The sequence below is a fragment of the Brassica napus genome, chromosome A3, assembly GCF_020379485.1.
Source record: "Brassica napus cultivar Da-Ae chromosome A3, Da-Ae, whole genome shotgun sequence".
In the NCBI taxonomy this organism is placed as follows: Eukaryota; Viridiplantae; Streptophyta; class Magnoliopsida; order Brassicales; family Brassicaceae; genus Brassica; species Brassica napus.
The window spans coordinates 5,740,318-5,752,650 of NC_063436.1; the positions used below are offsets into that span (position 1 = coordinate 5,740,318).

Consider the following 12,333-nt stretch of genomic DNA (forward strand, 5'->3'; position numbering starts at 1 on the left):
AAAAGTATAAAGTATTTGGTAAGAAGATGTTAAATAATTTGGTTTGTTCACATGCAAATAAATAAATACATGCATTTGAAATAAATATAACCAAAGCAACAAGTTGGACAAAACCTTTAATATGAGCCTAACGTGAACAAGGAAGATAACAGCTTCAAAGTTCACATGCAGCTTTGCTCCTTTTATAAACTATGTTCACATCACTTATGCTATAAGCTAATAGGCCAGATACCACGTTTCCAGGCAAAGTTCGAATTAAATGTACATTACCACCAGAAGATACAAAATGTATATATTTTCATATATTTTCTCTTTTTATTACAAAAAATATAATCAGTTACTTATTCAAATTAAATTTTTGGAGTAGATTTTACTTAAAAATATTATTGATTGTTGTTATAGCAGTATATATAACATTTAAAACATCAGGGATCATATATATATGAAAACTCAAAAGTGGAATCCAGTTTTATAAAAAATATCCACAGATTGATGAGATTTATATATTTAATAAAAAAAAAAAATCTGAAACTCACTGTGCAAAAATATTAAACCGATTAATGTTTATCTAGAACAGTTTTTTATACAAAAAATCTGGAAAGGATTTTAGAGCATTTTTCGGAAATACAACTTCATATACATAGATAGATTTACGGCAATCCTTTGAAAATATCTAATCCATATATCATAAATATCCATTTTGACCAGATTATTAGTGAAATAAAAGGAAAAACCTTTAACAAAAATAACTGAGTAAAAAGAAGAAAAAAAATCCCAACCAGATATTAAAAAATATGTTACCAAATAAACGAGTTAAATTTCCTCTTTCTAAATTCAAAACTTAATATGAAAGTCAAACCAGCCGCCTTCATTCTTGGAATTCCTAGAAACCTCCACAATTCTCTGAATTCATCCTGATCATCCAAGTGACAAACTAAAACACTCCAGATAAATCGGACGGTCTAGATCATTTATCTTTCTCTCTTTCACGCATCTAAAGTTTGACTTTCATTCTCCAAAAGTCTACAGAATATGAACTCTTCTCTTTTAAGTTTTAAAAATTTGACCGGAGAAGAAAGTTTTTAACAAAATTGTATTCCAATAAGGAATACAAATTAGGTATTAATATTCTCTCTTATCGTCCTTTAAAAACTTAAAAATAAATGGAAAATCTAACTATATAATTTGGAATTTCCTTAATTTCGTATCAATTTTTTTTTGTTCAAACGTATAAAATTTTATTTATTTTCATTTTCCCTAATAAATCCGGTATCAACTTAATAATTATTATAAAAAAAAAGGAAAAAACTAAACCGATATTGAATATCTTCAGGAGTCCAATTCCAGATACGCAAAATAAACAAAATAAATAATAATAATAGATATTTAAAAATCTGCACTATATAAACGAAACTCGCCCACCTTCTCTTCCGCTTCTTTCGTCTTCAACAGCTTTCTCTTAAAATCTCCGCTACGTTTGCTTCCCTTTCACTAAGCAACAAAATCGATTCCCATTCAATCCCTCTTAATGGTAATCCTCTTCAATCTCTCTACATACTTCTCACTCGCCAGAGAGGTTTCGATTTCGAAATGATTTACCGATTAGTCTTTTGCTGCCGTTTTGTGAATACTGACTTGTCGTTTTGAATCAGATGCCTCCTTCCGATCCTTCAGATAAGGACTCCGAGCCGTTCGTGGAAACGGATCCCACCGGCAGATACGGCCGTTACGACGAGCTCCTAGGCTCCGGCGCCGTCAAAAAAGTCTACAGAGCCTTCGACCAAGAGGAAGGCATCGAAGTCGCGTGGAACCAAGTCAAGCTCAGCTGCTTCTCCGACGACCCCGCCATGACCGAGAGGCTCTACTCGGAGGTGAGGCTCCTCAAGAGCCTCAAGAACAGCAGCATCATCGCCTTGTACAAGGTGTGGAGAGACGAGTGGAGTAATACTTTGAACTTCATCACCGAGATTTGTACCTCTGGGAACTTGAGAGAGTATAGGAAGAAGCATAGACACGTGTCAATGAGAGCTTTAAAGAAGTGGTCTAAGCAGATACTTAAGGGATTGGTTTATCTCCATACTCATGATCCTTGCATCATCCATAGGGATCTTAACTGCAGCAACGTTTTCGTTAATGGTAACATCGGTCAGGTAATTAAAAAAAAACATAAAGTGTACTGTCTTTTTTTTTTTTTTTGGTTAATGATTTTGTGTGTGTTTTGACAGGTTAAGATTGGCGATCTTGGATTGGCTGCGATCGTGGGGAAGAACCATTCAGCTCACTCGATCCTCGGCACACCAGAATTCATGGCTCCTGAGCTGTACGACGAGTATTACACTGAGATGATTGACATATACTCGTACGGGATGTGCGTTTTGGAGCTTGTGTCGCTCGAGATTCCGTACAGCGAATGCGATAGCGTGGCGAAGATATACAGAAAGGTGACCAGTGGAGTCAAGCCAGAGGCTCTGAAGAAAGTGAAGGATGTGGAAGCGAAGGCCTTTATTGAGAAGTGCATTAATGCGAAACCCAAGGCGAGACCTTCTGCAGCTGAGCTTCTTCGTGACCCGTTTTTTGATGGGATTGTAGATGATGATGATGATGAAAACAATGATGTTAATGGAACTGGTCGTGTTGTTTCTTGATGATGGATGAATACATACATTTTGGAATCTTTGAGAAAGTTTTGTAAATTGTATTTTGTTTTATGCTCTACCTGACGCACACGGTAGTGACATATCTTGCAAACAAAATTGAAATTGTTATGCTTTCCTTCACATATTTCTTCAAAAAAAATTCTTTTTTTTCTTATATGATTTGTTCAGTAGTAATGATTGCAAAACAATAGTGTATCAGCTGAAAAAAAAAACAATAGTGTATCAATGTTATATGTGAAGGATACTTGATTAGCAAATAATGTTTGGATTTAGAATTTATTGAAACCAGAGAACTAGTGGTACTCGATTAACAAAAAAAAAATGTTTGGATTTAGAAATTATCGAAATAAAAAAAACTAGTGTATTACATAATGATAAATATTGATTTTATTTAGAATATTTACGAACTCGAAAAATGTACACCATACCACTTAATTTTCTGTACTTACCGGTCATATAATGCTCATTCTACCAAATACCAACCATTCCTTATTTTTTCAGCAGCTATGCATGTTTTCTTCTTTCACATGTCGATAAATTTTAATTAAGTTTCTGGCCGGTTATGTACTCGTACACACGTCAACGTAAGCTTATAATATTTTTTATGTTCCGTAATTTGGCAATTTAGTTAATCTCATGAAAAAGATTATCTCCCATTAATACGTGCGATTTAGTTAATATTCATTCAATGTTAATAATGGTCAGTAAATAAATATCGATTTGGTTAGAAAAGTTTTGGAAAAAAACTTTAGAATTGTAATTAATTAGTTTAAATTGATTTTAAACACAATGGTAGAATCTGTAAATAAAAAAAAATACAGAAAAACTTAATTTATTGTAAATGTAATAGCTAAATATATAAATAAAAAAAGTACTTAAAATATTGTTATCCACATTTCCAAACAATTCTCATTTAAACTGATATTCATGTTTCCAAACCGTAACAAAAGATATTTCAATTTATAGGTTTGAATAGGTGAAGATACAAGGGTAACACTAAAACAAACCATTGTATTATATACATGTCATGGTTATAATATGTTATTTTGTTAAAAGCTTTCATATTTCAATTAAATTTGTTTAGATATTGATCTTAGTATGTTACATAATGTTCTATTGGTTCGATAATCTTAAACTAAACCTGAAGTTTTTTGGGGTTCATAATTGTACATATATTCATCAAATGTTTTCACACCACGTTAAACATAACAATTCAAACGAATTGTCTTCAACTTTGATTGCTGATGAAATATTATGTAAGACATTCTTTAGAACACCCACGTGCACAAAATTCAAATATACCCCAAAATGTTCGGAGTTCTTCATCAACAACCGTTCTTGTGGATATGCCCTCCGATTTGAATAACTATTTTAAAATAATCGAGGTCATTTGTTTCAAGAAAAAAATTGTTTTAATTGCGTAACAAATCAGGAACCTCGTGTCAGTAACTTAACTGGTGTTTTCATTAGCTAGACACCCCAAAAGAAAAAAAGTGATCAAGTTCACAAGTTCGAATATGGACACTAAATAGACTTAACATGTTCTACAAACCCCACAAAGATTATGGGCCTAAGCTGAGTCCATAACTCATCTTAGTAAAAACTAAAAAGAAGTCTATTTTTTTTATCAACACTAAAAAGAAGTCTAAAAATCATTATCCCGACACCAAGAAAAAGAAAACAATATTCGAAAGAAAAGAAAAATGAGAGGTAGTATATGTGGCTATGTGAAAGTGTTGTCACGCTCAAAGTTGTTGGAAAAAAAGAAGGCGATTACAATCGTTCGTTGCACCAAAAAAAACGATTGTCACCGTCCAAATTTGGCATATATTTTTTTATTTATTATATAATTATTGTATTCTGCTTATTTTTGTTTCTAATTTCTAACATGGGTAGTAGAAAATCAGAATTATATGACCAATAAAGTCAGAATTATAACAATAAAGCTTGAGCTATGATTTTCTATTTCCTTTTTATGATTTAGGCTATAAATAGAAAAAATGGATCAAACATTACATATCAAATTGATCAAAGGAATCAAATGAAACCAAAATGTATCTAGCGGTATAAATATAAATTAAACGGATCTAACGGTTAAAAATATATATTTGAAAGGTGAAATTGATACAAGTGGTCTAAAATATTATACAAAATTATAATTTATGTATGCAATAAATGATTTTTAATCAAAATATATATTGACTTAAAATTAATTATATATATATATATTGATATTTAATATTAAATATATCTAATTATAAATGACTTAAAATAATTATAATTCTGGGCAAAAAAATATGACATATTAAGCTTTAATATGAACTAACACATCAGTTTTAAAATATTTAAATTTTTGACTGATTGTTTAAATATCTAAATTTTTACTAGAATATATTTTTATATTAGTTTTTAAATTCATACAATTATTTTTATTCACATAGCTTAAACTGAATTGACATATTAAAGTTAGTTAAATAAATCATATATACCAGTTAAACTTTAATTAGAAAATAAATTTAATATATATTAAATATAAATTGAATTAGTTAATTCAAAACAAAACTATTGAATGGTTATTGTACTTAAAAGAAACTCTAAGACATAAAATTAACAATTAGACTGTACAAATAAAATCAAATTAATAATGAAAGTAAAAGAAACACCAAAAACATTCTATAAATGTTGTGTAGTTACTGTGTAAAGTGCAAACATCAAAAGCCAATTAGATTATAAAATGCAAACATCAAAGAAAACTAAACAACAATTATTATTGATTATATTTTTCTTAATTTTTACTTATTTTCGTTTATGTTTTTCTTGATTTTATTTATATTTTACTTATTTTGTTCACATATTATGATTTTTGTTGTGAACTAACTGATATCAAATAATTAAACTAGTAGTACTATTACTCTGTTAAATATACGCTGTAAGAATATTATTATTTTACCTTCAGCATGACTGTGTTTTCCAACCAACAAAACATAGAAAGTACCTAAGAAAATAAAATTAGTTGCATGAAATTTTATCAATTTTCTTTTACCCAAAGAACATCCACATACTTAAAAAAATATCTACGTCCACATAACCATGACTATAAGTGTTTTTTTAAATCAAAACACTGATAAAAGATTCACTTTTCCAATTTTGTTAGTTATAACGTTTTTATAATTATGAGTTACTATAAGTGTTTTTTATAACAAAACAACAATTACTGTATGGAGCCCAATGGTTGAAAACAGTGTATCTGAGTGGGTGAGTAAAACAAATATGGTTTCCCTCGGAAATTGTGATACATATTATCTCAATACGATAGAAGTTGGATGGCAGGTATAATAACTACTGTAATTATTACGTTCATTAAATCTAATCTCATTATATATATACTAGGTATGTATTCATGTTACGTCGTAGATATATATCGTCTATTGTGAACTCTAACGAGAATGTTTTCATAGGTAATAATATTTTTGTTTCCTCTGTCTTGCGCCAACGTAACTATGTAAGACCATTTCCGATAGTTTATTCAATTTTAGAATAGTTTTTATCTAAAAATAGAGTAATTCTAAAATAGAGTATATTTTTTTTCTAATGGTTTACTCTATACTTAACTCTAAAAAATATTTTGTAACATATTGTTATTTTATTTTATGACTAATACCTTTTATCTATAAAATTTACAAATTGATCCATTATTTTTTATTTTTCACAAAGTTCTTATAAATTATATATTTAAATCAAACATTTATTATCTTAAGAGTTACATTACATTATAATAATACATTTAACTTAAACAACACCATTAACTCATATGTAATGAAACATTCTACAACTTTCTTGATGACCAAGTTTAGTGATGACTCAGCTGTTGCTTGTCTAGTTTTTGTGAGGAAAATTTTAATGTTTACCACTTTGTTAGTACTACTTATTCATGTTTACCATCACTAAAGAGATATTTTCAAAATATCATTTTCATTAAGAGTCAAAACTATTGCTCTCTATATATATATAATAAATAAAAAAATAAAAAATAATTTGTTTATGTTTTCAAATTCTACTTTTTCAAATTCAAATTTTATACAATTTTTTTTACTTAATTTTTTCGAATTATTTTTTCAAAATTTCTTTTTGAAATCCGAATTTTTGTTTTTGAAACTATAAATATTTTTTGAGTGTTTATTTATATATTTATTGGAATCATAAATTTCATATTCCAAAAACTTTATCATATTCCTCAACACTAAATTTTAAATCTAGATTAGTTAACATTAAGGTTATAAATGCATTTTTTCCTTTTTTCAAACGAGGATAAAATAGTTAGTGTAAACATGAAAAATGTTATTATGAACGTAATATTTTAGGTAATTTCTTTTCTGTAATAAACTTATCTCTAAACCATACATTTATGTTATTGATAACTGTGGTTCACGAATGATCGGATACAAACGATACAATACACTAAATCTAAGTAGAGAAATATTGATTTTATTTAAATCTTACATGACAATATCATGTGAAAGTAAAAAAGAAGGTTGAAACAAGAAAATGTATATTGGAAGTTTGGAACAAATGGGAAATCAAACTTGCCACGAGTAGTTGAGTTGGCTATGTTGATGATCTAGGGGACCTATAGAAGCTAGAGAAAAACAAAAGAAATTCATTCTTATTTATATATATGCTTAAATCTATATAATTACTGGCTCCTTGTATCAATGAATTTGAGTCTGTGTTTAGTTTTGAGTGTTGAAAAATGAAGATTATCTGATGTATTTCTCCTCTTTTGATTCCTTCTGCAGGGACATCATTTCAATGTTGAATGTCTAATTAAATTCTTTTATGTTGCTTCACAATCATAAAACGATCAAAGACGGTGCGAAAATGTGTGGTGTTACTAGTGTATCATAAAAAAATTAGGTAAGAAAGAAAATGTTAAACAAATCTAAAAAGGTGGTTCTCGCAAGTTGATAAAGCTTACAGCAATTTTAAAAGGAGAAAGGAATCAAAAAGAGAAACCTTACTATAATATTTAAAACGACAACTTTGCATGAAAAAATTAAAATTCCAAAAAGTTGTTGTCCTTCGCATAATCATACACCACCACCATCATGTTACACCAAGAAAACAGTTGTTTCAATCTAACATAATTATATAAAAATTATACTTTTAATATATATCAAAAACCACGAATTACACTTAGTTGTTTCCTATTTATTTGTAATTTAATATAAACAATAATATTATTATTTAATGGAAATGCAGTGTCATCTTACGAACCAATATTATTTTGAACAGTTCTGGTTTATTGACAACATATAATGATAATTTTAAAAATATTAAGGAATCACTAAAAGTGAGTTGTCTATAAGACTAGTATCAAGAACTCCACAATGTTGCAAGAGGTGATAATTGTTTGTTTATAATGCGTCCCTTATTAGAGATACTCAATAAACATCATTATACCAGAAAGATCCTTTTGGCTAGTCTTTTGCCTACACACAAGATAATTTGTACTTAATATGTATTTAGAGCATCTCTAATATAATATTTCATTTTTTTTTCTAAAATAAAATTAAAAATGGAATAAAAATTCTCCAACCTTACTCTATTCTCACTTCATAATGGAATGATGAATAAATTTTTTTTAGAATACTCTATTTATTGAGTAAACTCTATTATGGAGTAAGATTTGAAGTTGGTTTAAAATATTTTTTACTCTATTTTTCTTTTTATTCTATTTTGAAGAAAAAAATGGAATTGAGTTGAAGATGCTCTAAAGTACATTTATTATCCGTCCAATGAACGATGGTTATTTTATATGATGATACCATTCTTACAGTTTTTGTTGTCTACACAAAAAGTTCGTTTCAGGTGCAATAAAGTTCTGAATTCGAGATGTCAGGATTCGAGTCAGAACTCTGACACCGCTTATATATAGTATCAACTATCAAGGTACCTAAACATTACTACATATGGCTGACTCACAATTATGGTTACTCAGATTATAAACCATTTTCTAGGAAATGACATTGAATGTAGTGTTAGAAAAACATTGTTTATAAAAATGAAAACAAACAAGTTATCGTGCTTTTAAAGTTTGTAATGAAAAATGACATTAACTGAAAAATGTTGAATAACAACTTAGTCTTCTTTAACAATATTGTAAAGTATTTAAAAAAAAAGCTAATTAAATAAAAAATCTCAAAATTTTCTATATTTTATTTGGAAAAGTTAGGTCACATATACATGATATTATGGGTCTCCATGATAGTAATATTTTAGTCATATTTGAGAAATATATTTAATACTATCAACTATCTCAGTTGCATTCAATTTAAGCTTGAACATGCCTTTGTTTTATTTATTTATTTTAAAATTCAGTTATATTTTCTTTTTGGGACTAAGAATTCAGTTATATACTTATATATAGACTTGAAAATTGTATAAAAATTATAAAAGAAGGAAGTCGTCATCAATCTTCTGTCATTTCTCATAAGGACCCTCTCTCTCTCTTACAAATCCCCTCAAAAAGATGCTTAAACCATAAGAAAGCCAAATCTCAAATCTTTTTGCCTTAATATTAGACTATTTAATCTCTACTATTAATTAATTACCAAAGAAGTCTTCCTAATGGAGTATTAAGGAAAACCATTTACAGGTATCAAAAGGAAAGGTTTTTAATAAATTTGAAAGAGAGAGAGAAGAGATGTTCTTAAAAGGATGAATGAACAAAACATCCTCTGTTTCTCTCTATTCACATTTCCTCATCTGGGTCTTCTCCATTAATGGTGATTCTTTCTTCTTTTTCTAAAAGTTTAAATTCTTTCTTTCTGGGCTTTTTGGTTTTATGATTCTGATGATGATGATGCATTTTTTTTCAGATTTCAAGAACATCCAATTTCACCATTTGATCAGGACAAGAACAAATACAACAAGATCAGGTTCCGTCTTAGATTTTCAGACAACAAAAGTATGTTCCACGTCTTTGCTTTTTTTTTTTTTTTTCAGTTTCATCTGAGACGACTCTTGCGATTGAAGTTGTTGTTTGGATTGTGTATAGGCAGGAGGAGCTAAGAGAGATGGAGTCGGATCTAGGGAAGCTCTTCATTGGTGGGATATCATGGGACACAGATGAAGAAAGGCTAAGAGAGTATTTCACCAACTATGGAGATGTCGTTGAAGCTGTGATCATGAGAGACCGTGCCACGGGACGTGCACGTGGCTTCGGATTCATCGTCTTTGCTGATCCCAACGTTGCAGAGAGAGTCATCTTGGAGAAACACATCATCGATGGCCGCACGGTACCTTCTTTTTAACTTTCTTGTCCATACAAAAAGCTCAGATCTTATGAGAATCTTCTATGAAATGCACATTAGACTGTACGAAGTGTAGCAACTCAAATTCTACGATAGGTCAAACTGAATAATTGTAAAGCATTTGCATAAATAAATCCATAAATATATGAATACTGATAGGTTGCGCGAGACACTATTTCCTTAATTCTGTAAACGTCCCATAGTGTGACGGTTTCATGGCGTTTGTTTTTTCCAGGTTGAGGCGAAGAAGGCTGTGCCACGAGATGATCATCAACAGGTGATGAAACGACACACTAGTCCTATACACCTTATGTCACCTCTCCATGGTGGTGGCAACAGGACAAAGAAGATCTTTGTAGGAGGTTTACCGTCTAGCATTACAGAAACGGAGTTCAAGAACTACTTTGATCAGTTTGGTACAATTGCTGATGTTGTCGTGATGTATGATCACAACACGCAGAGGCCAAGAGGGTTTGGCTTTATCACATTTGACTCAGATGATGCTGTTGATAGGGTTCTCCACAAGACCTTCCATGAGCTCAATGGGAAGCTAGTTGAGGTCAAAAGAGCTGTCCCTAAGGAGGTTTCGCCGGTTTCGAACATCCGAAGCCCGCTTCATGGTGCTGGTTATGGTGGCAGCTATGGAGGTGGGTCTAATAGGATGTCTGTTAATAATAGCTACTTCAACAACTTTGCTCCCGGTTCTGGTTATTACAACAATCTAGGAGGCTCTGTTGGTGGTCGGTTTAGTCCTGTTATTGGTAGCGGTAGACTGAATCATGAGTTGAACTTGAACTTGAATCCTAGCTATGATGGGATAACGTTTAACCGGTTCCCTAACAACCCTTACTTCAACAACGCTTCTCCAAACCGTTACACCTCTCCGATTGGACAGAACGGAACCGAGTCTCATTACAGTTCTAGCAACATAGACTTGTGGGGGAACAGAACTGACAATGCTGGACCTGGATGGAACTTGAATGTGTCTAGTGGAAACAACAGAGGGAACTGGGGACTTCCTTCTTCTGCTGTTGGTAATGATAACGATGGTTATGGAAGAAACTTTGAGACAGGCTCTGGACTTTCCGCTTCCCCTTTTGAAGGTTCTATAGGAAACTTGTACAGAGGCGGTTCGGTTTACAGTGACTCAATGTGGCGGCAACAGCAGCAGCTACCACCACAGTCTTCACAGGAGATAGACGCTTTCTCTTACGGTTATGACATTGACAATGTAGGCTCAGACCCATCCGCAAATGACTCAGAAGGTTACAATGTTGGAAATAGACAAACTAATAGAGGTAAACAACACTTATAAGTTTCCTGGTTCTTTGATTACATTTGATCGAGATTTTAATGGTTCTGATCTGTGTTTTCTTTAGGTATTGAGGCATAGGTTATCAAAATTGAAAGCAACAGATATACATTGCAGAGTTTGAAGAGGTTCTTGTGACAAAGGAAACCAACTTTGTTGATAACAGTTTTTGTGTTCTTATATAAAGATAAGATTGTAGCAGCAGCAAAAGATACAACAAGATGAATGAGTGAAGATTTGCTTTCAATGTTCTTCTCAAAAGCCTTTTTTTTTATAGAAATAACCAAACAAAGATCGTGGACTTTTCGATCAAGATTCTTCAGGGTTCTTCTGTGCTCTGTTTTGTAATTTTACTTTTTGTTTTCTTCTTATTTTCCAATGGAATTGTTCATGAATATTTCGTTTACATTTAGTGTGGGGAAAATATGTTGTAAGAATATGACTATTTTGTTGCATATTCCATCAATGAGATATATTTTCTTTAAATTTTTTTTGTGTCAACTTTAAAATTTCTCATTTGTGGAAGAAAATTTATGAAAACTCTTTTTACTTTTAGATATTTTTTCAGGTAAGTAACAGTAGTTTTCCATACTCGATTAGGAAATAAACTAAAGATAGAAAGGGTCAGATAAACAGAATAGACGATTTTTTCTAAGAAAAAAGTTGATAAACCAATAAAAAGTTTGAGAACATGCGTAGACACTAGATACACACTGACACACAGGTCCCAGTAACAAAGAGTCTGTCAAATGTTATCTAAATACTATATAGGGTTTTTAGTAATTAAACCCCTCAACTAAAGATGAATCGTAAAAAAAACCCTCAACTAAAAATCCTGTGAAATAAACCCTCAACTTTAGTTCCGTTAACATATGTTACCCTCCGTTTAAAAAACCGTGACGGAGGGTGACATATGTTAACGGTTTATAAGTTGAGGGTTTATAATGTTGAAAACTTAGTTGAGGGTTTTTTTTACGATTCAAAAATAGTTGAGGGGTTTTATCACTAAAAGTCATTAAAGGGTTTTTAAGTTATTTATTATTCATTTATA

At 30.6% G+C, this 12,333-nt stretch overlaps 2 protein-coding genes across 2 annotated transcripts; both read left to right on the plus strand.

Moving 5' to 3' along the window:
• The first annotated feature begins 1,396 nt into the window (after positions 1 to 1,396).
• On the plus strand, positions 1,397 to 2,811 carry LOC125600759 (probable serine/threonine-protein kinase WNK11). Its single transcript, XM_048773340.1, has 3 exons — positions 1,397 to 1,531; positions 1,653 to 2,150; positions 2,226 to 2,811. The coding sequence occupies exons 1-3, from the start codon at positions 1,529 to 1,531 to the stop codon at positions 2,643 to 2,645; spliced, it is 921 nt and encodes a 306-aa protein (XP_048629297.1). The 5' UTR covers positions 1,397 to 1,528; the 3' UTR covers positions 2,646 to 2,811.
• Positions 2,812 to 9,129: 6,318 nt separating this feature from the next.
• Positions 9,130 to 11,768, plus strand: LOC106345985 (heterogeneous nuclear ribonucleoprotein 1). Its single transcript, XM_013785217.3, has 5 exons — positions 9,130 to 9,442; positions 9,536 to 9,624; positions 9,715 to 9,955; positions 10,206 to 11,268; positions 11,350 to 11,768. The coding sequence occupies exons 3-5, from the start codon at positions 9,734 to 9,736 to the stop codon at positions 11,361 to 11,363; spliced, it is 1,299 nt and encodes a 432-aa protein (XP_013640671.2). The 5' UTR covers positions 9,130 to 9,442; positions 9,536 to 9,624; positions 9,715 to 9,733; the 3' UTR covers positions 11,364 to 11,768.
• Positions 11,769 to 12,333: the final 565 nt, after the last annotated feature.